Source organism: Heteronotia binoei, chromosome 15, assembly GCF_032191835.1.
Source record: "Heteronotia binoei isolate CCM8104 ecotype False Entrance Well chromosome 15, APGP_CSIRO_Hbin_v1, whole genome shotgun sequence".
In the NCBI taxonomy this organism is placed as follows: Eukaryota; Metazoa; Chordata; class Lepidosauria; order Squamata; family Gekkonidae; genus Heteronotia; species Heteronotia binoei.
This window is the reverse complement of record NC_083237.1, coordinates 53988823-54014100: the sequence shown is the minus strand read 5'-3', so window position 1 is coordinate 54014100 and position 25278 is coordinate 53988823. Positions and strand designations below refer to the sequence as shown.

The window sequence follows — 25278 nt, the reverse complement described above, 5'->3', positions numbered from 1 at the left end:
AGAGCAGGGGAGGGACGGTGGCTCAGTGGTAGAGCATCTGCTTGGGAAGCAGAAGGTCCCAGGTTCAAGCCCCGGCATCTCCCACTAAAAAGGGTCCAGGCAAATAGGTGTGAAAAACCTCAGCTTGAGGCCCTGGAGAGCCGCTGCCAGTCCGAGAAGACAATACTGACTTTGATGGACGAAGTGTCTGATTCAGTATAAGGCAGCTTCATATGTTCAGGGGTGGCCAAACTGCGGCTTGGGAGCCACGTGTGGCTCTTTCACACACATTGTGCAGCTCTCAAAGCCCCCACTGGCCCCGTCGGAGGGCTTGAAGAAGGCATTTCTCTCTTTAAAATCACTTCTCCCATCCATGCCAGCTAGTGGCTTGGAGCAGTGGCTCCCAACCTTTTTGGCATCAGGGACCAGTTTCGCGGAAGACAGTTTTTCCATGGCAGGGATGGTTCTGGGATTTTTGCTGCCCCAGACTGCCCCATCCCTGCCCCCCATGGGAGTCTTTAAATGAGGGGTAGGTGAAGGTAGCTGCTGTGCTGCCCCTTCTGCCTGCCCAGGACCTAGCCGGATGAAAGAGGCGGTGCATCGTTTATTTCATCTGCCCAGGTCCCAGGCAGGCAAAAAGGGTGGTCAGCACCTCTGCCTCACTCCGTGGTCCAGTTGCTAACAGGCCACGGGCTGGTACCGGTCCGCGGCCCGGGGGTTGGGGGCCCCTGGTTTGGAGAATGCATTTAAGGTTAAAGTTGCTTTCTTCCCACCTCTTCCTCCCCCCTCCATCTATTTCCCTCCCTCCCTCAGACATCAGATATTTGTGTTTTGCTCTTAAATGTCTGACATTTATTCTGTGTGGCTCTTACGTTTAGCAAGTTTGGCCACCGCTGCCCTATAGTCTCTCACCCTCCCCTACACATCTGTTATTTCCCCCAAGAGAACTGATTTCTGTGGTCTGGATACGGATGCCAGGTCTGGTTTGGAAAATACCTGGAGATTTGGGGGACGGAGCCTGGGAGCATAGGGTTTGGGGAGGGGATGGACCTCAGCAGGATGCGATGCTGTAATACAGAGTCCATTCTCCACAGCAGCCATTTTCTCTGGGTGATGGTTCTGGTTGTCTGGCGGTCAGTTGTAATCGCAAGAGATCTCCCCTGGAGGTTGGCGACCTATCGTCTAGAGGGCTGTTGTAATTTCAGGAGAACTAATGATCTCACCCAGAGCTTAGCAACCTTAATTGCGGCAGACTTGTCCTGGGCTTCTTTTTAAGGCACGGTCCACTACGTATGCAGGAAAAACTAAAGACCTTCAGCAGACTTTTTTTTTTTTTTAATTCTCCTGTATTTAAAAAATTCCCTGCAGGCAGAAGATTAGCATGTCAGGGAGCAGACTGAACTAGACTCTCTCTCCCAGGTATGCTAGGTGTTTCGTTTCTGATCTTGCAGGGCGTTCCTTTGTATGGGATTTTAAAAACATAATTTCATAGCTGAAATGATACTGTCTTCTGTTAGCATGTTTGCTCCCTTGTTCTATTGCTGATGCTGGGCAGTTATATGCCGCACCCAAAGATGTCTACCTGGATGTGACCGCAATGTATATGTGACCATTGGATGCTCCGGTGAGCATCTCATTGTGAGGAAGGACTCTGAAATCCCAGCAACGACTTACTCCATCTCTGTAAGCTAGGCCTTTTTTTTGTAGAAAAAGCCCAGCCGGAACTCATTTGCATATTAGACCACACCCCCTGACACCAAGCCAGCCAGAATTGCGTTCCTGTGTGTTCCTGCTCAACACACACACACACCCCCCCAGTGTAAGCTGTAGACCAGGAGTGGCCAAACTGCGGCTCAGGAGCCACATACGGCTCTTTCACATACATTGTGTGGCTCTTCAAGCCCCCGCTGCCCACCCAGCAGACTTGGAGAAGGCATTTCTCTCTTTAAATCACTTTTCCAAACCAAGCCAGCCAGAGAATGCATTTATTTCCACCTCTCCCTCCCCCAACTATTTTCCTTCCTTCCTTCCTTCCTTCCTTCCTTCCTTCCTTCCTTCCTTCCTTCCTTCCTTCCTTCCTTCCTTCCTTCCTTCCTTCCTTCCTTCCTTCCTTCCTTCCTTCCTTCCTTCCTTCCTTCCTTCCTTCCTTCCTCCCTCCCTCCCTCCCTCCCTCCCTCCCTCCCTCCCTCCCTCCCTCCCTTCCTTCCTTCCTTCCGTCCCTCCCTCCCTCCCTCCCTCCGTCCCTTCCTTCTGATGTTCATGTCTTTCAGCTCTCAAACATCTGATGCTTATTCAGTGTGCCTCTTAAGTTAAGCAAGTTTGGCCACCCCTGCTGTAGATATAATTGCCCCAGCTCCCAAATGCCTTCATCTGTCAGATCAGCTGAGGGTTTTTTATCCCATAGGTTTGCGTAAGAGGCATGTTTTAAGAGGCCATAAGGAAATGGAAAATTAATTAGTTATAATTAATGACCATGCAGAAATAAAACGCAGTCTTCTCCATGGATGCACGTAAGTTCTGGGGTGACTTACACTGTTTGCTTGACCTGCCTTACATGGTGGTGGTGAGGATAAAATGAAGGTAGGAAATTAGTATTAGCCTCTAGGGTCCCTGTTGGAGAGAAAGGGTGAGAGCCAGTTTGGTGTAGTGGTTAAGTGTACGGACTCTTACCTGGGAGAACCGGGTTTGATTCCCCACTCCTCCATTTGCAGCTCCTGGAATGGCCTTGGGTCAGCCATAGCTCTCACAGAGCTGTCTTTGAAAGAGCAGCTTTTTCTGTGAGAGCTCTCTCAGTCCCACCTAACTCACTGGGTGTCTGTTGTGGGAGAGGAAGGTAAAGGAGATTGTAAGTCAGCTGCTCTGAAATTCAGAGTGAAGGACAGAATATAAATCCAATATCTTTTCCTCATCCTCATTGTCCTCATTCTCCTTGTTGTTATTAGACTTTAATTTTTGAAATGTTCAGCAATCATAGAAAAATAGTGTAATATAACAATCATACAAATAACAAATATGGCATGCTTGTGAGCAGTGAAAAACTACCTGGTAAGCTTAAACAAAGGGAGTTAAAACACACTTATGAAGATGTTACAAAAACCTACAGCTTCAACACTGCAATAATAAATAGAGACAATGAGCGTGAACATTCATATTGTGGCTAAAAAACTGTGAAAGATTGGGTCAGAACATGGGAGAGTACTCTGATTGTTCAGATATTCCCTAAAAGGACACCAGATAGATTAAAAAAAAAAGGACTGATAATTGAAGATTTTTAAGGCATTGCAATTGATTGGAAATTCTCTCCATGATAAAGAAATCTCAAATTGTCTTGTACCACCTTTTTTTATACCCAGACATCTTTTTTCTTCCAGAATGAGCCAATTTTGCTTTGGCGGTGAATAATAAGAAAAAAATTAAGTCTTCTCTAGTGAATTAAGTGAATTCTAGTGGAATTATTTTTATAGTGGCCCATCCCCAGCGCAATATCACTGGGTTCCTTTGGAGCTGAGTAGCCACCACCATATCCCTAGCAACCGGGAAAGGGCCTGTTTCCCTTTCTTGTTGGCAAAAGGTCTGTGGCTGGAAAGCCAGCCTGCTTTCCTTTTGCTGCAGTGCTTGGAGGATGTGGGGGGTTGTCTTGAATGATGAATGGTTGTCCTGGAAGAACTGTCTTATTTTTGAGTTTTTAGTTGGTCACTTTTCATTAAAAAATGGAGGGAGGGTTTCCCTAAATGCATTTGCCCAGGAGCAAGTGTGGCCAGCTTCTGCACCTTCTCTGAAATTAGCTGGAAGATTGGGGCCTCCCAGAGCTTCGTGGTGATCTTGTGAAGGCTAGGGCTAGTTTGGAGTAGTGGCTAAATGTGAGGATTCTTAACTGGGAGAACCAGCTTTGATTCCCCACTCCTCCACTTGCACCTGCTGGGATGGCCTTGGGTCAGCCATAGCTCTGGCAGAGCTGTCCTTTAAAGGGCAGCTTCTGTGAGAGCTCTCTCAGCCTCACCTCTACCTCACAGGGTGTCTGTTGTGGTGGAGGAAGGTAAAGGAGATTGTAGGCCACTCTGAGATTTAGAGTGAAGGGTGGGGTATAAATTCAGTATCTTCTCCTTCTTCTCCCCCTCGCCTCCCCCCCTCCTCTTCCTTTGTGATGGATTGCTCTGTCCTCTGAGCTTTTCCAAAGTTAGTATGACCTGAGAAGGTTGTCTAGAATTTGGAGAAGTGTTTGGAGGTCTTCCTGAGATTGCGGGGGAGGCTTCACTGAGGCGAAGTGGTTAAGAGCGGCAGACTCTTATCTGAAGAACCGGGTTTGATTCCCCGCTCCTCCTCCACATGCAGTCAGCTAGGTGACCTTGGCCAAGTCATGAGTTCTCTCAGAGCTCTCTCAGCTCCACCTACCTCACAGGGTGTCTGTTGCGGAGAGAAAGGGATGGCAATAGTAAGACACAGAGTATAAAACAAAACCATCTTTTCCTTTTTCTTCTCCTGCTTCTTCGTTTACTTCTGCTGTTCTCCACCACCTTCCCCCTTCCCCAACTGGCTCAAAGCTTGGGAGGAAGGTTGGCGCCTTACCTCAGTGGTTGCTTTTGGATGTTGTAGGTGCTCTGGGTATCTCCGGGTATCAGGCTGACTTCACAGTCAAGACGCAGCCCATTTTCCCCACTAGAGGGGTGGGATTGCAGGTTTTGACTGGCAATCAGTACCTGCATGAACGGGTGCATCCCTGTTCTTTAGTGTTCATGATAGATATGTACAACCTGTAATTAAGGAGCCCCGTGGCACAGGGTGGTAAAACTACAGTACTACAGTCTGAGCTATCTGCTCACTACCTGAGTTCAATCCCGGTGGAAGCTGGGTTCAGGTAGCCAGCTCAAGGTTGACTCAGCCTTCCATCCTTCTGGGGTCTGTAAAATGAGTACCTAGCTTGCTGGCGGGGGGGGTGGGGGCGGGGAGTGTAGATGACTGGGGAAGGCAATGGCAAACCACTCTGTAAAAAGTCTGCTGCGAAAAGGTTGTGACGCGACGTCAATCCAGAGTCGTATATGACTAGTGCTTGCACAGGGGACTACCTTTACCTTTTTAAACCTGTAATTAATTGAATTGGCACTTCAGTAACTCTGGCCCTGTCTTTTAACAGGTAGTTGAGGTGGGACTGAAGATGAAGATAGAGGTTTAGATGATAGAGGTTGACAAGATAATGCATGGGATGGAGAAAGTAGAGAAAGAAGTCCTTTTCTCCCTTTCTCACAATACAAGAACTCGTGGGCATTCGATGAAATTGCTGAGCAGACAGGTTAAAACGGATAAAAGGAAGTCCTTCTTCACCCAGAAGGTGATTAACATGTGGAATTCACTGCCACAGGAGGTGGTGGTGGCCACAAGCATTGACAGCTTCAAGAGGGGGTTAGATAAAAATATGGAGCAGAGGTCCATCAGTGGCTATTAGCCACAGTGTGTGTGTATATAAAATTTTTTTGCCACTGTGTGACACAGAGTGTTGGATTGGATGGGCCATTGGCCTGATCTAACATGGCTTCTCTTATGTTCTTATGAAGCTTAGTGGGCAGTAGGTTCAGGATAGACATACTGCTTGACACAAAGAGTGATTAAAATGTGGATTTCACTGCCAGAGGATATCATGATGGCCACGGGAATAAACTGCTCAAAAAGGGGATTAGATAGATTCATAGAGGATAAGTCTATCAATGGCTGCTAGCCATGGTGACTGAGGGGAGCCAACCCATTCAGAGGCACTGAAGCTTTGAATCCCAGAGCCAGGAGGCAGCATCAGGGGAAGGCCGCAGCCTCTATGCCCTGTTGTTGGCTGTCCAAAGGCTCTGGTGGGCCACTATGTGAGACAGGATGCTGGATAAAGGGATGAAATATCAGCAGAGGTAGATTCAGTAGATTCGGGACAGACAAAAGGAAATACTTTTTTACATAGCGAGTGATTAACTGTGGAATTCACTGCCAGGAATAAATAGCTTTACAAGGGAATTAGATAGATTCATGGAGGATAGGTCTGTCAGTGGCTGCTAGCCATGGCGACTGAGGGGAAGCTCCACATTTAGAGGCACTAATCCTCTGAATCCCGGAGCCAGGAGGCCATGCTAGGGGAAGGCCTCGGCCTCTATGCCTGTTGTTGGCCCTCCTGAGGAATTGGTTGGCCACTGTGTGAGGCAGAATTCGGGACTAGATGGACAACTGGTCTGAGCCAGCAGGATTCGATGTTCTTATCAGGGGAAGGCTTCAGCCTCTATGCCCTGTTGTTGGCTCTCCAGAGGAACTGTTGGCCACTGTGTGAGACAGGATGTTGGCTTAGATGGACCACTGGTCTGATCCAGCAGGGCTCTTCTGATGTTCTTATCAGGGAAGGCCTCGGCCTCTATGCCCTGTTGCTGGCTCTCCAGAGGAACTGTTGGCCACTGTGTGAGACAGGATTCAGGACTAGATGGACTATTGATCTGATCTTGTACAGTTCTTATTATGTTCTTACGCTTAGAGATTTGTTTGTTTTCGGAGTAGGCAAGTGAGACAGACGGAAGCCATTTCCTTCAGGCCGGTTCTTAAGAGGAACATTCTGACACAGAAGGCCTTTTGTCACCCAAGAGCCACATATTCAAAGGTCGCTTTCCATAAAGTTTCTTTTTTAGAGCAGCTGGCCTGAATTAAAATCAGAAGGCAGTTGCTGAAATGAAGATCTGGAGAACTGTTTCCCAAGCATTACTGCTGTATTTTATTTTTTTTAAAAAATTAAGAACATTTTTACACCAATATGTTACGCAATTCTGTCTCATCATCATCTCTCTCTCTCCCACCCACCAGTTTGGTGTAGTGGTTAAGTGTGTGGACTCTTATCTGGGAGAACTGGGTTTTATTCCCCACCCCTCCACTAGCGGCTGCTGGAATGGCCTTGGGTTAGCCATAGGTATCTCAGGAGTTGTCCTTGAAAGGGCAACTGCTGTGAGAGCTCTCTCAATCCCACCCACCTCACAGGGTGTCCGTTGTGGGGGAGGAAGTTAAAGGACATTGTGAGCCCTTCTTCTTCTTCTTCTTCTTCCCTTCTCTCTCTCTCTTCCATTTTCAGCTGATTTATGGTGAGCCCATAGGGCAGGAGCTACACTGAGGTGGTTTGCCATTGCCAGCCTCTTCCTTGGTGGTCTCCCATCCAAACAGTGACCAGGGCCAACCCTGTTTAAGTGCTGAGATCTGACAAGATCAGGCTAGTCTGGGCCATCCAAGTCGAGGCCAGCTCTCATTTTAGTTTGTGGTTTTGTTGGTGGCTTGCCTGACACAATGACAATCATGAAATCCTCTGATCTGAAGGGCCGTTTTTCCTAATAACGCTTTAGCATTGACATTGTGGATTTTGTGTGTTCACATGCGAATGCAGCAATCTTTACAACAGCACTGTAAGGTAGGCCCCTACTTGTCCCATGTCTGCAGGCAAGAGGCACAGGGGAGGGGGGACGGAGAGGTTTGGCCCCAGACTTCTTAACAAGTTTGTGGTTGAGATGAAATCTGAACCAGGAGCTTCCCAGTTCCCACTTTTAACCAATATGCTGCTCTCACAAATCTTTGTCCAACCCCTTTATATATATATATATATATATTTTTGCTGGTTCTGTGAAAAACCAAACTCGAGCCTACACAGTTCTGCATATTCTCATTTGAGCTAACAATTACGTGCTGCTCTAAAGTCTCATTGCAACTGAAAGTTGTCACGAAATCTCATTGCAAGTGAAAGTTGCCCCCCCCTCTTCTGTTATTTCCATGAGTAACTCTGGACTTTCTGTATTTGGTGTTGATAATCTCCAGGCTCTTTTCCCAAGAACAGTTTAGGGTCATGCCTGCACAAGAGCTGAATTTTTCAGGCCTCGAACATTTTTCAGGCCTCGAACAGTGGTGAGGCTTATGTGTGATGATGGAGAGCAAAAGCTCCAACATCCTCTAAAGGAGGGAGTTATGAACTCCCCTGGTTCCCTCTGTGCCTCTTCCCCCTTCCTCTTCTTGACTCGAGGGGAAACACCAGGCCAGCATCACCCAGAGTCTCTCCAGTGCAGCTGTGGTTGGTGGAGCCCTGTCACAGTGAAGGAGTTTGCAAGGTTCTGCTGCCGCTTTCTCTTAGGTATAGGCTTGGTTCCTGTGCATTCTCCTCTGCCCCAAATCCTTTTCCTGAATCTCCTTTACAGTTAATCGGAGACTGATCTCTGACATCTTTTCTCCTACGTGATGTCTACCATCCGGGGTTCAAAGCAGGGTGGATGGGGGGAAAAGGGTGCACCATGCCCAGAGGCAGAATGCGCCGTGATATAGTCTGGGGTGGCCAAACTGCAGTTTGGGAGCCACGTGTGACTCTTTCACACAGATTGTGTGGCTCTTGAAGCCCCCATTGTCCAATTGGCTAGCTAGGAGAAGGCATTTCTCTCTTTAAATCACTTCTCCAAGCCAAGCCAGCTGGCAGCTTGGAAAATGCATTTAAAGTTAAAGTTGCTTTCTTTCCATCTCATCCATCCATCCATCTATTTAAAGTTAAAGTTGCTTTCTTTCCATCTCATCCATCCATCCATCCATCCATCTATCTATCCATCTATCACCTGTCACCTATCACCTACCTACCTATCTTCTCCCTCCTCCCTCCCTCTCTCCTATCTATCATCTATCTCTCTCCTTCCTTCCTTCCTTCCTTCCTTCCTTCCTTCCTTCCTTCCTTCCTTCCTTCCTTCCTTCCTTCCTTCCTTCCTTCCTTCCTTCCTTCCTTCCCTCCCCCCTTCCCCCTTCCCTCCTTCCTTCCTTCCTTCCTCCCTTCCTCCCTCCCCCCTCCCCCTTTCCCCCTTTCCCTCCCTCCCCCCCTTCCCCCTTCCCTCCCTTCCCCCCTCCCCCCTCCCCCTTCCTTCCTTCCTTCCTTCCTTCCTTCCTTCCTTCCTTCCTTCCTTCCTTCCTTCCTTCCTTCCTTCCTTCCTTCCTTCCTTCCTTCCTTCCTTCCTTCCTTCCTTCCTTCCTTCCTTCTCTCAGACATCTGATGTTCATGTCTTGTGGCTCTCAAACATCTGACGTTTATTCTATGTGGTTCTTACATTATGCAGGTTTGGCCACCCCTGATATAGTCCATGTATAGGCTGTGTCCACATGGGATTATTTTGCACTTAGCTTAATGCTGTTGGGAAATGGGTTTTCCCCCTGTTTCCCCACAGCATCGTGGTGCATTCACCTCCTGGGGTTTCCCTGGCTTTTATCCCATCCTTGTTAAACCTACTTTGCTTTGAAGTTTTGGAAATGATTGCAGCAAAGCCTGGATGGCTGCCGTGGGTGAGAAAGTTTGGCTTTTCCCAGTCCCACACACACAGCAGCCGTTTCCCCTACAACAATCATTCCCTTTCTTTCTGATTGGGCTTTTTAAAAGAAGGGGGTTTGAATAGCATGTTATTCATATACCGATATGTGTATCACATTCTTTGATTTCCCCAGCTTTCATTTTTTTAAAAAAAGTCTCTAGCCCTTTTCATTGCATACATAAAAGGGGAAAGGCATATCTCTGCTAGGGAAGAAACTAGAGACTTGCTTTTCTTAGAAAAGGGAACTCAGTAATTCCTTATCGCCACAGCGGCAGCAAGGAAGCTACAAAATCCTGTCCTCATGTGAAAAACACCACCAGTAAGTGATGAGACAAATGCCTTCTCCAAGCTGGCTGATGGGGTGGTGGGGGCTTCGAGAGCCACACAGTATGTGTGAAAGAGCCACATGTAGCTTCCGAGCCACACTTTGGCCATCCCTGTCCTAGACCCACTAGAGGTTGCCAGCAATCACCATGACTTCCAGACATGCAAGCGCGTGTGTGTACGCACGCACACACACACACACACAGAAGTGATATCATTTTCCCATGCACCTACCAAGCTCTGACTGGCATTGGACAGGGGGACTGTTGCATTCCCTCCCCATCCATAGAACTTTTATCTGTTTATTCATTGACTTCATTGATAGCCTGGCTTTCTGGCTGAGACTCAAGGCAGATTACAAAAAATACATATGAGAACCCCAGACAGCACAAGACATCCAGTAACAATGCAACTGGGCTAGGATTGCAGAAATTAGGAAACAGAGAACTGTCTGAGGCATGACAGAGCATAAAGAGTGGAGGGATGACAAAGCAAGTACAAAGACGGAAGGCAGCGGTAGACTGAGATGATACATAAGAGAAGCACAACAATAGATTACAAAAAGCAACCTTTTAGAGTGACTGTTCCATTGCATTGCAATTCTGACCCCTTCATTAAAAACAACAACAACCCTTCCAGAACATTTCTATTCTGCACCTTTTGTGGCATAATAGGAATTTGGGTGCCTTCCTGACGACTTCAGGTGGGTCATTCCACAGGTGGGAGCCACAGCAGAGACTGCTGAGGTGCAGGCAGTTGCTGGTCTTATCTGTAATATACCTACTGCAACCTTTTTGACTACCAGAGTACTTTTGCACATGTAGACAATGGAACTTCGTGAGGATGTTGCTGAGGAAGGCTCCACTTTGCAGAGGTCCTCGGGATGCCACGTAGAAATCTGGGGAGGGGAGAACCCTGGGATATCATCACATGATGGGGGGGGGGAGTATCTTGAAAGCTGCTAATGTGACTGTTTTTTCTCTCCCCCCCACCCCCACCAAACATGTACCTTGATATCACGAAACTCTTTCCACGCCTTCTAGTAGGGTTGCCAGCCTCCAGGTGGTAAAGGGGGGGGGGAAAGGCACAGCCCCCGTGGCAAGTAGTCTTATTTTGTAGCAGGAACTCCTTTGCATAGTAGGCCACACACCCCTGATGTAGCCAATCCTTCAAGAGTTTACAGGGCTCTTAGTACAGGGCCTACTGTAAGCTCCAGGAGGATTGGCTACATCAGGGGTGTGTGGCCTAATATGCAAAGGAGTTTCTGCAACAGAATAAGCCCTGTTTAACTATAACTAATAGTTAACCACACGACAAGCAAATGAAGCACAAACATTCCAAAGTTCATTCCTCTAGAGCAGGGGTCCCCAACTCCCGGGCCGGGGATTGGTACCAGGCCGTGGCCTGTTTGGAATGGGCCGCGCTCCGTTTTCACCATTTTAAGGATGGGGAAGGGAAAGAGATAAGGCAGCGTCACTTGCTCGCTTTCCTGCCAATCAGTGCTTCATGGCCCCTTCTCTGGCCTTAAAATTGTGGAAACAAGGTGTGGTGGCAAAGGATGGAGGAGGAAACGGGGGCGGGAAATGGGAGGCGACGGCAAGGCTGCACAGGGGGCCGACGAAGGAGGAAGGAGGAAAATGGGGGGGGGAGGCTGTGAGATTGCATGATGCAGCAGTGAGGCTGTGTGGAGGGGGGGCGGCGAAGGAGGGAGGAGGAAAACGGGGAGGAGGCTGTGTGGGGTGGCAGCGATGCTGCAGGGGGGGGGCTGGTGAAGGAGGGAGGAGGAAAAGGGGGAGGAGGCTGCGTGGGGGTGGGGGTGAGGCTGTGCAGGGGGGCAAAGGAGGGAGGAGGAGGTGCTGCGGGAGGGCAGAGGGAGGTCGAATTGGGTGCCCCATCCTGCTGGCCCTGGGGCCACGGTTGGCAGGCTGGCCCTGATGCCAGTCCCTGGGGCAAAAAAAGGTTGGAGACCACTGCTCTAGAGACAATCAGATAAATTTATGACAATAATCCACGGAACAACCACAAGGTGGAACAGGTAATGCGACAAAAAGTCCTTAATAACTGTTCGTAAATGAATCCAAAGATGCTTCTCTCTGCTCACAGAAAGACACGTGCTGTTCCAACCACTGAATTCAGAAGCTGCTTGGAACTTTGAAGAGTGAAATTGGTGTCGGATCCGTGAGAAGTTTCTCTTTAAAGAGCATAGCTTGGATAAAGCCTTCTGCGAAAATGGGGGTTCTAAATATTCTGGAAAACCCCGTTAAGCTGCATGGCCGTATGTCTGAAGTGTGAACTTTGTCCAGAGTGGAATCCTCTTCTTCAGTGGCTGGAACAGGATGTGTCTTTTTGTGAACAGAGAGAAGCATCTTTGGATTCATTTATGAACTGTTAATTAAGGACTTTTTGTCACAATGCCTGTTCCACCTTGTAGTTGTTCCATGGATTACTGTCATAAATTTATCTGAATGTGTCTGTAGGAATGAACTTTGGAATGTTTGTGCTTCATTTGCTTGTCGTGTGACTGGATCTTTAACTATTAGTTATAGATTACTTCAGGAGTCATTTTGCAGAAAAATAGGTGGTGGAGCTCATCCAGGGATTCTTATGCAGCTGCACATTCTGTTCAATGGATAAGGAGGTGGAACTCTCAGAAGGAGGAGGTGGGACTCTCAGAGAGGTTCAGGAGCTGTGCTCCTGTGAGTTCCCACTGAATCCGAGGCCTGGACTACTTGTCACAGGCGCTGTGCCCTTTCCCCCCTTTGCTCGTTCTCCATGATTCTCACTTGTGTTGCTATAAGCTTCCAAGTGGTAGCAGGAGATTTTCTGGGTTTACAGCTTGAACAAATGAAGCTGCCTTTCACTGAATTGGGCCCTTGGCCCATCAAAGTCAGTACTGTCTACTCAGACTGGCCCCAGCTCTTCAAGGTCTCAGGCAGAGGGCCTTTTCAAAAGAAATTATTCCAAGATCATCCACAGTCTCCTCTTAATTTGTCTAGGTCTGAGTGGACCGAGTGGCTCACTTGTTCAGCGGTGATTCCATTACAGGTGTTCTGGTAGTCTATAAAGCCATGCAGGTCCTTGAGGGCATTTCTGTAGACCAGGGGTGCCTGACCTGCAGCTCGGGAGTCACACGTGGCTCTTTCACACATATTGTATGGTTCTTGAAGCCAGCATCACCTTGTTGGCTGACGTGGAAAAGGCATTTCTCTCCTTCTCATTTACCTTGGCTTGGAGAATGCATTTAAAGTTAAAGTTGCTTTCCTTTCACCTCTCCATCTATTTTCCTTCCTTCCAAACATGTGATGTTCATTTCTTGTGACTCTCAAACATCTGACATTTATTCTATGTGGTTCTTACGTTAAGCAAGTTTGGCCACCCCTGCTCTAAGACACAAGGTTTTTATTGTTCATCTACTTCTATACCCCATCTTTGCTCCAGTGGGAACCCAAAGGAATTTACATCGTTCTAGTCGCCTCCCTTCTGTTCTTACCACAATCCTGTAGATGAGGCTGCTTGTGCATAACTCGGCCGGGTTGCCCAGCAAGAGCAAGGATTTGGACCTGATGGCCCGGGCTAGCCTGATCTCATTATATCTCGGAAGCCAAGCAGAATTGGCCCTGGCTAGCATTTGGATGGGACACCACTAAGGAAGTCCATGGCTGGGATGTGGAGGCAGGCAACGGCAAATCACCTCAGGATGTCTCTTGCCTTGAAAACCCTACAGAGTCACTATAGCTGTGACTTGATGGCAGTTTCCACCACCATCACCTCCCAACTCCAACCCCTCAGGGCCGGCCCTATCTGGCACCTTAGGCAATGCTAACTTCTGGTGCCCCCCCCCTCACAGATAATGTCACTGAGTCATGGGGGTCGCCCAATTTGGTGCCCCCGGGAGGCCAGCACCCTAGGTGATTGCCTAGTTTGCTTCGTGGCAGGGCTGGCCTTGCAATCACTACACCGCGCTTAGCATATTCTCCTTTGTGGGCAATCGCTATCAATGTTGCCTCGCTTGCCCTAGCAAGTCAGGCCTTTGAGATTTAGCTGGAGGGATTCCTGTCTTTCTGACGTGAACGTCTCCAGAAGGCAAGGCTGTTTAGTCATTCTTGCTTGGCAAAATATCAGGTCTTCTGCCTGGATTTATTCACACAAGTTCTGCTTTCTAAAACTTTTGATGTTGTGGTCATTCTCCTGTTGCCGCAAGTCCTGATTCTTCCTCTTGTTCTTCTTGGAAACGAGAAGGGATTTCCTGTGTGATGCCTTTAGTTTGATTCTGTCCCTTGACTGGGGGGGGGGGGGGGGAGGATGAGAGGTTACAAAATAGATGCCACAGACCAGACTTGCTCTGGGAGGAAGGAAATCCTTTGAGTGTGTGGGGCAGCCCTTGGTCACAGAAAGAACTACTAGTCCTAATAATGACTTTAATTCAGCTGAATTCTTGGAAGATAGGTCTTTCAGTGGTTACTAGCTGTCGCCAGTCAAATAGAGCTTCCATTATCAGAGGCAGTGTATCTCTGCCTGCTGGTAACCAGCAGCAGCGTCTTGCTGTGTAAGCTTCACCAAAGTGCACAGTTGTAATCTAAAGATTTGGTTTTTCGGTATGATATTTCCGAATGTAAATTTTTATACTGTGATTTTATATTGTAATGGCCAGCGGCCACATACAATAAAACTATTCATACTCGTTCTGAACCCTCCCCCTGCCTCCTTTTACTGACATAAACCAAGTCTTGAAAGCTAGCAATACTGTTGTAGTTGCCTAGCGACAGCCACCCAGGGCTGTAGCCAGGATTTTAAAAGTTGGGGGGCTTTTTAAAAAGTCAAGGGGCGCCCTTTCCCATCCCCTGCAGGGCTTGCCACTTCTCTGAAGCTTTGTAGGATAGGGGCAAAAGCTGGAGGCTCTGAATGTGACCAAATTGAGACAGCCAGCTCTAAAACTTTGGAAAGAAGAGGGGACTGCACCTTGCGTGCTAGCGGAGGGGGGGGGGTGTCCTTCCACTCCCTCTCTCCCACCCTGGCACTTTGCAGCCAGCAGCTCTATCCCTCCCCCCCTCCCCAGCCCATTCCACATGGCTTCCTCTGCCTCCCTCCTCTCTACCTGTTGCTTTTGCTGCCACAGTGAACTGTGCCCTGCTCAGCTCTCCTGGCTCTGGCTGCCACTGATGACGCTTCGTCGGCTCAGCCATGGCAAAAAGAAACTGAAAAAAGCAGACTGCATGCTGGAGGTCCTCTGGAAGTCAGAGGGGGGGCCTGCCTGGATGTCAGGGGGCAGTGCCCCCACAGGCCCCCCCTGTGGCTACAGGCCTGACAGCCACTGAGAGGGGATGTCCCCCCTCAAAGGTACAGATGCTATTTTCCATTTAGGACTGGCCTCCTCCCTCTCTCCCCTCCCTCTTTCCTTCTAATCAGACAACTATACCTTATCCTCCCTGAAATTTTACACCATCTTTTAGCTGTATAGTGGGGTGGATTTCTAGCAGGAGCTCCTTTGCATATTAGGCCACACCCCCTGATGTAGCCAATCCTCCCAAGATCTTACAGGGCTTTTCTTACAGGGCCTACTGTCAGCTCCAGGAGGATTGACTACATCAGGTGGGTGTAGCCTAATATGCAAAGGAGTCCCTGCTACAAAAAAGCCCTTCCTGTAACTAAGCTGTTCCCCATGTCAGCCCCAAGAAAACCCTGATGTAGCCAATGTTCCAAGAGCTTATAAGGCTCTTTTTTGTAAGCTTTTGGAAGACTGGCTACATCAGGGCCGTGTGGCCTAATATGCAAAGGAGCTGCTAGAATTCCACCCCTGCTGGGATGTATCTTGTAGTGTAAGCTTCACCTGGCCTCCGACTGGCCACTGTTAAAAAAAGACTGCTGAGCCCTGGGTCTGATCCAGCAAGGCCATTCTTGCACTTCTCGGTTGCTGTGTGTGTGAAGAAGAGGAGGAAGAAAAATTAGTTTTTACACCCTCCCATTCTCTGCCCTGAGAAGTCTCAAAGTGGCTTACAGTCGCCTTTCCCTTCCTCTCCCCACAACGGGCACCTTGTGAGGCAGGTGGGGCTGAGAGAGGCTCTTGAGAGAATCATGACTGGCTCAAGGTCACCCAGCCAACTGTATGTGGAGGGGGAGTGAGTAGAGAATCAAACCCGGTTCTCCAGAATAGAGTCTGCCACCACTACACCACGCTTTCTCATTACACTGAGAGACAAGACTGGGCTAATCCACAGCAAAAACCCCACAGTGTCTTATGGCACAGTTAGCATTTAAGGTGCCACAATCGTCTTCTTTACTTATGTTCTTATTCACCCTCTGTGCATAGGAGGAGAGGGGAAAACAGAGAGAACTTGGCTATGGGCAATACGCATTACGTCAGCACTTGTGTTTAAAAAAGGTAGTCCCCTGTGCAAGCACCAGTCGTTTCCGACTCTGGGGTGATGTTGCTTTCACAACGTTTTCACAGCAGACTTTTTACAGGGTGGTTTGCCATTTCCTTCTGCAGTCATCTACACTTTCCCACCTGCAAGCTGAATACTCATTTTACCAACCTTGGAAGGATGGAAGGCTGAGTCAACCTGAACCCAGCTTCCACCGGGATCGAACTTGTGATTACAGGCCTGCTTAATATTTGGTGGCAGGGTGTGTGTCAAATTCTGCTCCAGGGACAGGATGGCCTCATTTCCGTCCCAAGGTGGTGGCCTCTGTAAATCCATCGGATTGACAGAGAAGACTTGTGGAGATTAACAGATGATGGCATAGGCTTTTGTGAGTCAGAGCCTTCTTTGTCAGATGCATAGCAGGTATCTTGATAGTTGTGCCAAGGAGCCAAGCTTTCCATACACAGCCAGTTTCCCCTCTAATCTGGGCTCTCTTTCGGTCCTTCCTTATGTGAGCTGCTTAGCCTATCTGCTGTTATTTCAGCAGCGAGTCCCAGCAGAAGGTGAACTGAGAAAAAGGCGTTGAGCGAATGCAAAAAATTGGATAAAAAGGTAGTCCCCTGTGCAACCACCAGTCGTTTCTGACTCTGGGGTGACGTCGCATCACGTTTTCACGGCAGACTTTTTTTTAATGGGGTGGTTTGTCGTTGCCCTCCCCAGTCATCTACACTTTTCCCCCAGCAATCTGGATCCTCATTTTACCGACCTCGGAAGGATGGGAGGCTGAGTCAACCTTGAGCCGGCTACCTGAACCCAGCTTCCGCCGGGATCAAACTCAGGTCATGAGCAGAGAGTTTGACTGCAGCTTTACCACTCTCTGCACCAGGGCTCTAAAAACTGGATAGACAGCTGCTTTCATTTATTTCAGTTTTTAATTTATTAAATTCCTTTTTACTCCGTTTTTCTCCCCAATGGGAATCCAAAGCAGCTTACATCACTTACACACCTCTCCTCCATTTTATCCTCCCAACAACCCTGTGAGGTAGGTTAGGATGAGAGAGTGACTGACCCAAGGTCACCCTTGCCAACTCTAGGTTGGGAAATACCCAGAGGCTTTGGGGGTGGAGCCTGGGGTGGGTAGGATTTAGGGGCGAGAGGAACTTCATCAGAGTACAGTGCTATAGAGTAGGAGTGGCCAAACTTGCTTAACCTAAGAGTCACAGAGAATAAATGTCAGATGTTTGAGAGCTGCAAGGCATGAACATCAGATGTCTGAGAGGAAGGAAGGAAGGAAGGAAGGAAGGAAGGAAGGAAGGAAGGAAGGAAGGAAGGAAGGAAAATAGATGGAGAGGGGAAAGGGGAGAGAGGTGGCAAGAAAGCAACTTTAACTTCAAATTCATTCTCCAAGCTGCCGGCTGGCTTGGCTTGGAGAAGTTATTTAAAGAGCCAAATGCACTGATGGGGCAGTGGGGGCTTTGAGAGCCACACAAGATGTGTGAAAGAGCCACATGTGACTTCCAAGCCACAGTTTGGCCACCCCTGCTATAGAGTCTACCCTCCAAAGCAGACATTTTTCTCCTTGGGAACTGATCTTGGTCATCTGGAGATCAACTGGTATAGCGGGAGATTTCCAGGTGCCAAGGGGAGGTTGGCAACCTTAGTCTCCCAGTGAGCTTCCCTGGCCCAACTGGAGATTCAGATGCGAGTCTGCCAGATACGAACCCAAGGTGTGGACATAAAAAGGGTGGTAAGAGAAGGGTTGATATTTCCCCTGCTGGGCCACTCGTTTGGGGGTAGAAACAGGCAGCTCGAGAACGTGACAGGAGATTACCAGCAGGCCTTGGTAATTCTTGGTAGTGAAGCAAACCCTCTTTCCTGGGATGGAATTCCAGCAGGAGTTCCTTTGCATATTAGGCCACACATCCCTGATGTAGCCAATTCTCCAAGAGCTTACAAGGCTCTTTTTTGTAAGCTCTTGGAGGATTGGCTACATCAAGGATGTGTGGCCTAATATGCAAAGGAGCTCCTGCTGGAATTCCACCCCTGCTTTCATCCTTCCCCCTTGAGCCGTCCACATCAACAATCTGTCTCAGCAGCGGCTGGCCACTGGTTGGTTGACTGTACGTGTGAAGTGTTTCTGTGTCTGTCCCCAGGTGTCCAGAGGCAGCTGCCGAGATGGCGCAGTGGAACCAACTGCAGCAGCTGGACACGCGGTATTTGGAGCAGCTCCACCAGCTGTACAGCGACAGCTTCCCCATGGAACTGCGGCAATTCCTCGCCCCTTGGATAGAGAGTCAGGACTGGTAAGTTGTTCTCTTCCGCTGGCTTTGGGCCTGAGCAAATCCCTTTGCTTCTCCTGAAGCTCATCAATCAGCCTTGCTGGGGACAGAGGAATAAATTGGGAGAGAAAATAAGAAAGTAAGAGAAGCCATATTGGATCAGGCCATTGGCCCATCCAGTCCAACACTCTGTGTCACAGAAGAACTTAAGAGAAGCCATATTGGATCAGGCCATTGGCCCATCCAGTCCAACACTCTGAGTCACAGAAGAACATAAGAGAAGCCATGTTGGATCAGGCCATTGGCCCATCCAGTCCAACACTCTGTGTCACAGAAGAACATAAGAGAAGCCATATTGGATCAGGCCAATGGTCCATCCAGTCCAACACTCTGTGTCACAGAAGAACTTAAGAGAAGCCATATTGGATCAGGCCATTGGCCCATCCAGTCCAACACCCTGTGTCACAGAAGAACATAAGAGAAGCCATATTGGATCAGGCCAATGGTCCATCCAGTCCAACACTCTGTGTCACAGAAGAACTTAAGAGAAGCCATATTGGATCAGGCCATTGGCCCATCCAGTCCAACACCCTGTGTCACAGAAGAACATAAGAGAAGCTATGTTGGATCAGGCCAATGGCCCATCCAGTCCAACACTCTGTGTCACAGAAGAACATAAGAGAAGCCACGTTGGATCAGGCCAATGGCCCATCCAGTCCAACACTCTGTGTCACAGAAGAACATAAGAGAAGCCATATTGGATCAGGCCATTGTCCCATCCAGTCCAACACTCTGAGTCACACAGTGGCCAAAAAACCCAAGTGCCATCAAGAGGTCCACCAGTGGGGCCAGGACACTAGAAGCCCTCCCACTGTCCCCCCCAAGCCCCAAGAATACAGAGCATCACTGCCCCAAACATAGTGTTCCATCAGAATTCCATGTGTTAATCACCCTTTGGGTGAAGAAGGACTTCCTTTTATCTGTTTTCCCTGGGTGTGTAAGATGGGGACCAAAGGAACAAAGCACTGATGCGACTCTTCCTACCCTCCCTCTCATGATCTGCATGCAATATCTCCCTCCACCCCCCCCCCCTTTTCATTTCATTCTCATAACAATGCATTTGGTTGACTAGCTGAGAGAAACTATCTGACTCAAGGCATTCAGTGAGCTTCATGGCCCAGCAGGGACTAGGAGCCAGGTCTCTCCAGTTTTACTCCAGCAGTGCATCGGATCGTTGCTTTATGACCTTCCAACTGGGGTTGCACCTCAGCTAGAATTCTGTAAGAATGCCATAGTGGGTGTATTTAGACTTTTAAGCGTCTTCCCTTCATGGGTTTATGCTCCTGTGTCCCTTTGCATGCTTACAGAACTCTCTGGAAAGCTGGAAAGATAAACAGAAGCTTCCTGATATTAATTATGCTCCTTTCCTGGTTCTAGTACAGAGCATTAGCAGCATTTGGCTGACTGGAGGCTCTTGGTGGTACCGGCCTCTTCCTGTCGTCTCCAATGCACTAAAGGCAATCTTGTAAATACGTTCTTTCCTTCCCTCCCTGCTTTCTTTCCTCCCAATTACGCCAGGGCTTACGCCGCCAGTAAGGAGTCCCATGCCACGTTGGTGTTCCACAACCTCCTGGGTGAAATCGACCAGCAGTACAGCCGCTTCCTGCAGGAATCCAACGTCCTCTACCAGCACAACCTACGGCGGATTAAGCAGTTCTTACAGGTGGGCGGGACTAGCAGAAGGGACCCTGAACGCTGGGCGGCAGCCCCTGTGACAGAATTGGCAACGCTTCGAGCTGCGCGGGCCCTCCTGAATGCAGACCCAAAGTTGTAAAAACCTGCAATGGAAGGAATGTCACAGAGGGAGGCCGTCTGGAATGGCGGCACCTGGAATCTTGAAACAGGAGAGAGAGAAAGGAGTCTCTGGTGTGTGTGATCCTGCCAGTGGAGACTCGCCTCCAGCTCAGTGCCAGAACCTGCGGCTCATCTTTAATAAGGCCCTGGACTGAATCCTGACCTCTTTATATATGGCTAGATCCAGGGCTTTTTTGGTAGCAGGAGCTCCTTTGCATATCAGGCTACACACCACTGATGTAGCCAATCCTCCTGGAGCTTACAGTAGGCCCTGTAATAGGAGCCCTGTAAGCTCTTGGAGGATTGGCTAAATCAGGGGTGTGTGGCCTAATATGCAAATGAGCTCCTGCTATCAAAAAAGCCCTGGGTAGATCTGAATTCTGTTGTACCTTAGGGACCAACAAGATTCTTCGGGTATGAACCTTCGAGAGGTAGAGCTCCCATTGTCAAATATCTGACAGAGGGAACTATGACTCTCGAAAGATTGTACCTTGAAAGCCTTGCTGGTCTCTGAACTTCAGTCTAGCTGTTCTACTGCAGACCAACATGTCTGCCCTCTGGAACTGTGTTTATTCACAGGAATCTGAAGTGGCAGTGGGGTTGCCGGCCCCTAAGTGGGAACGGGGATCCCCTGATTTTGCAGGATCCTGTCTGCCACCAGCCAGCTGACCGGCAGGCAGGGGAAGCCCCGCCCACAACAGCCACGACCAGTTCGAAGCCCCCAGTGTGGCAGTCACGTGGAAGTGACGTCATCACATAGGGATGTCATGCAGCGACACTCTGGTATTTTGGATGAAACGTTAAGAGTTTTGCCCCAAATAACAGAGCATTGCAGCGCGACGTCCCTGGCGTGACAACATCACTTCCACTAAACCTGCAACTTCCAAGCCTTGGCGAACAGAAGGGACAGAGTGCATGGGAAGTGCCCCTAAGGAGCAACCTGTCTTCCGAGTGCAAGAATGTAGAAATGGAGGCTTCAGTGCAGAGGCCGCTTCTGTTTAGCCTTGTTCACCTTAATGCTACCCGCAAGACTTCGAAGTTCGTTTTAAGCAGTGCTTCCCTTTCAGAGATGAAGCCAGTTCATGGTTTGTATGGACAGCTGTGAGAACAGTTCACCAAAGCTGGCTTTGTTCTCTTCTTTGTCCCCTCCCTCTCCCAATATCTCTTCCCGGCAACGAGTAAAGGATAGTCTGAAGTCTTTGTCCAGTCTCTACTGTTGCTGTCTGAGACCAGCACTGCCACCTAATGGACTGGGGTGGGGTCAGGCTGGGCTTCCTCAGGCAGCTTCTAAAGCCAGGAGTGCACAAGCCCATCAGTTCCGTGAGCCAGAATCTACTCGATTGGAAGGAAGCGGAAATACGACATCATCAGACCCTTTCCCCATGAATCCATCCACCCTTTCCCCATGCATATTTGACATCCACCCTTTCCCCATGAATATTTGGTTTGGTTTTAGGATGCCGGAGACCTGGCTTGAACGAGATGAAGATCACCACCTTGTTCTGTAGATAAACTGCAAACTCCAGGCTTATTCAGCCTCAGTTTGCCTAGGGGGTTGTGCAGGGAAGGGAAAGAGGATTTAACTTTTCAGACTCCATTCAGTTTCCCTATTGAAGACTTGGCTTCTGGATTCATTGTGTGCACTGTAAAGGTGGGGGGGAGAATCCGAGATGTTAGCACTTCTGGGAAGCTTGCCTAAGATTTGCCTCGCATCTTTTTGGCACTGTTCTGTTGGCACCTGAGCTGGTTTTCTGCTTGGAGCTGCAGTGAGAGAGGGGCATGGAATTCAGCAATGTCTGCTGAGCCACCAAACTGGTGGTTGGGCTGAACCACATGTGCCAGTGGGCCGCATGCAGGGGTGGCATTCTAGCAGGAGCTCCTCTGCACACACCCCTGATGTAGCCAATCCTCCAAGAGCTTACAAGGCTCTTTTTTTGTAAGCTCTTTGAGGATTGGCTACATCAGGGGGTGTGGCCTAATAGGCAAAGGAGCTCCTGCGAGAATTCCACCCCTGACCGCATGCATCTCCGAGATGCTGTGCCCCTCTGATCAATGTGCCAGTGATGGTTTGGAGACTTCTGCAGAGCAGGATCGTTTGCTGGAACATGGCCCACCGTCAGCTTATTTTAGCTTTTACGATGACATTCTGTGAGGCATAAATTCTCGGCTGCTCTCCGTAGGTGCCTTTCCTGATTTATTTGCCTGCTGTTCCGAATCTAAAACCAGCATGGCTCTACCCTTTATACTTTATGCTACCAGCTATCCTGTTGAGGAAGAAACAAAGAACTCCGCTGCTATTGAAACCAGTTCCCTCCAGACCAGCTTGAAATTTTGCTGCTTAAGCTTGGTGAAGGGGATTCTTTGGCACCAGTCCTTTGAAGCTGGGGCAGATCCAGTCCAAGGGATTGCCATTCCTCCTTGCCTTAACCCAGGCGTCCCTACCCATTTTTGAGCCTGTGGGTAGCTGTGGAATTCTGACATAGTATGGTGGGCCCAGCCACAAAAATGGGCGTGCATAATGGCTGCCTCAGGAGGTGGAAACAGCCATACAATAGCTGCTGCAGCTTCCCTTCAGTCACACATCCTTGAGCTGTACTGGCAGCTCTTGGCGAAGCGACTTCTGCAAAGCCAATCCGATGTCCAGTGGCCAATCAGAAGCCTTGCTGAGCAAAAGCCCTGCCTGGCCCCGCCTACTTAGGGCCAGGCCTAGACTGTCCGGCACCCAAGGCTAACTTCTGGCACTGCCTGCACTGATAACATCTGCAAGTCACATGGGGGTGGTGCCCAATTTGGTGTCCCCAGAAGTCCAGCGCCCTAGGCAATCACCTAGTTTGCCTAGTGGCAGGCCTGGCCCTCCGCCTACTTTAAACACAGTTGGGTGCCTTGGTGTCCACTGGGACTGTGTTGGGGACTCCTGCTTGAACCTCTCCATAAGAACAAAACTGTACTTCCCAAGAAGAATGGGAGTCTAGGTTCTGAATACCGGATAACTGGGGTGGTGGTGGTAAATATTTATATTTATTTACTAATTCAATTTCTATCCCGCCCTTCCCGCTGAAATGGGTGGGTTACAACATAAGGGTTCATACAACCATGTTTAAAAACTAAAACTGCATCAGTTAAAACTGACAATGCACATCATTAAGCTGGCATCGTGTTGTCCTGGGTCTGCTTCAAGTCTTAGCGAATCGGGTCCGATCAGTGGTATTTCAGGTTATCTGAGCCAGGCGCAAGCATTTCCTTGGCGTTTGTGCCCGTAGTTTAAACAGGCATCTTCAGCAGGAGGGGCCAGTCCTAATAGACATCTGCCACTGTGGTTAAAAGCCTGGCAGAATAGCTTGGTTTTACAGGCCCCACAGAAGCATAACAGGTCCTGCAGGGCCCTGATCTCTTTGGGGAGCTGATTCCACCACGTCAGAGCCAGGACCAAAAAGGCCCTGGCTCTGGTTGAGGCTAGGCCAGGGGTAGGGAACGTTGACTCTCCAGATGTTTTTTGCCTACAACTCCCATCAGCCCCAGCCAGCATGGCAATGGCTGGGGCTGATGGGAGTTGTAGGCAAAAAACATCTGGAGAGCCAACGTTCCCTACCCCTGGGCTAGACAGACATCTTTTGGGCTGGGGAGCAGATGGTGGTCAGCTGATTGTAAGGTGGGGAAATAGGGGAAGACCTTTTTCTCGGTGCCCTGCCTGGGAGTTTCCAAGAAGTGTCTCATTGAGCTGTTCTTGGAGATGAAGTTCTGGACCAGAAGGCTCCTCAGTCTACCCGAGGCCATTCTTAGGTCTCAGTTATTCCTTTTCTTAATGGAATACTCAGTATTCCTGATTGTTTGGTTATTTTATGTATTATTGGGCTATATTATTTTGTGCCATAGTGCATTTGTTGGCTTATAACCCATTGGTCCATGAGCATAGAATAAAAGGAATAAAGAGTTCTCAACAGTGCTGGGCGATGGGCGGTTAAAGCAAAGGAACGGCTTGTGCTTGCAGACCTTCATTGTACATTCTTTTTCTTTTTTTAAAGAGAGATGTTTCAGGTCTTTATTTGTGCACATTTGTCAGGTGAAAAAAGGTATTGCCCACAGCTTCTTTGGTGCCTGACAGTCAGCGTACAAAAAATGTAAAAGGCTATTCACAAATAAAACACAAACTGATTTTGCATGAGACATTTAATCCTGGTTTAGCCCTGGTCCTATACACTAGAATCAGAGAAACCAACTCTATGATTTTAGTGTAGAAGATCAGCTTGGAGACAGGGCTAAACCAGGATTAAAAGTCTAGTGCGAAATTGGTCACAAGCTCAAACTAAAGAAGTATTTCCAAAGTTAGCGCATATTGTGGCAAGTCCTGCTTATGAATACACATAAATTACTGTAGAAATAAATAGAATGTCTTGTAAAAAAGCAGCCATTTCATCTCTTGTAAACTTTTGTTTTTAACAATACAGCACTGTTCAGAACAAAATCCATACTCCGTTTGTGTCCCTCTTTTACAGAGCAGGTACCTGGAGAAGCCGATGGAGATTGCTCGCATCGTTGCGCGCTGCCTCTGGGAGGAGACGCGGTTGCTTCAGACAGCAGCCACAGCCGCACAGGTGAGCAGGGAGGTGGCCTCCAGGTGTTTGCCCTGCCGCTGCCATCAATTCCAGTAAAGGAGTCGCCGACCGGTCGGTCGTAGCCTCAGCAAATTTCTATGCTCAAAAGGAGGCGGCGTGCAAACGCACGCTTTTCTTGTGCGCGCCGGCACTGTTGCTTCAGGAGCGAGAACGGTTTAAATTGATGCCATGAATCTTCTCAGTTGGCGTTCCTTGAAGAGTCTACGCCTCCACTTGCTGGGAAACAGTGGCTCCTGGCTAAGGGAGTATGGTGCCCCAGACAGGTCTCTGCACGCGGCTGTAATGTGTTTCTGGGATTTCCCTTCTATCGGCTGATCTCTTAATTGTTGCATTTTGGGGCTTGGTTTTAAGTACCGTTCTTAGAATTGTGCCAGAGAGGCGGGGGGGGGGGGGGGAGGCGGAGAGACCAAGGGAGATTCATTATTTATTTCCAGGACTGGACTTACGTCAACCTCCTGCAGACGAGGCCATTCCAATACAATCCTTAATTTTGAGACTCGCCCTGCACGATACAGAGTGCAGCAAGCAGAGCAGAGAG

At 48.9% G+C, this 25278-nt stretch overlaps 1 protein-coding gene across 2 annotated transcripts in view; it reads left to right on the top strand.

Annotated features, from left to right (window-relative positions):
* The window catches only part of STAT3 (signal transducer and activator of transcription 3), a 70653-nt gene that overhangs the window by 13366 nt on the left and 32009 nt on the right, over positions 1 to 25278 (top strand). For both annotated transcript variants that reach the window (XM_060255433.1, XM_060255434.1), the window contains exons 2-4: positions 18148 to 18297; positions 19852 to 19996; positions 24621 to 24719. In XM_060255433.1, the coding sequence (XP_060111416.1) occupies positions 18170 to 18297; positions 19852 to 19996; positions 24621 to 24719 (372 nt within the window). In that variant the 5' untranslated portion in view covers positions 18148 to 18169. The remainder of the gene's footprint in view (positions 1 to 18147; positions 18298 to 19851; positions 19997 to 24620; positions 24720 to 25278) is intronic.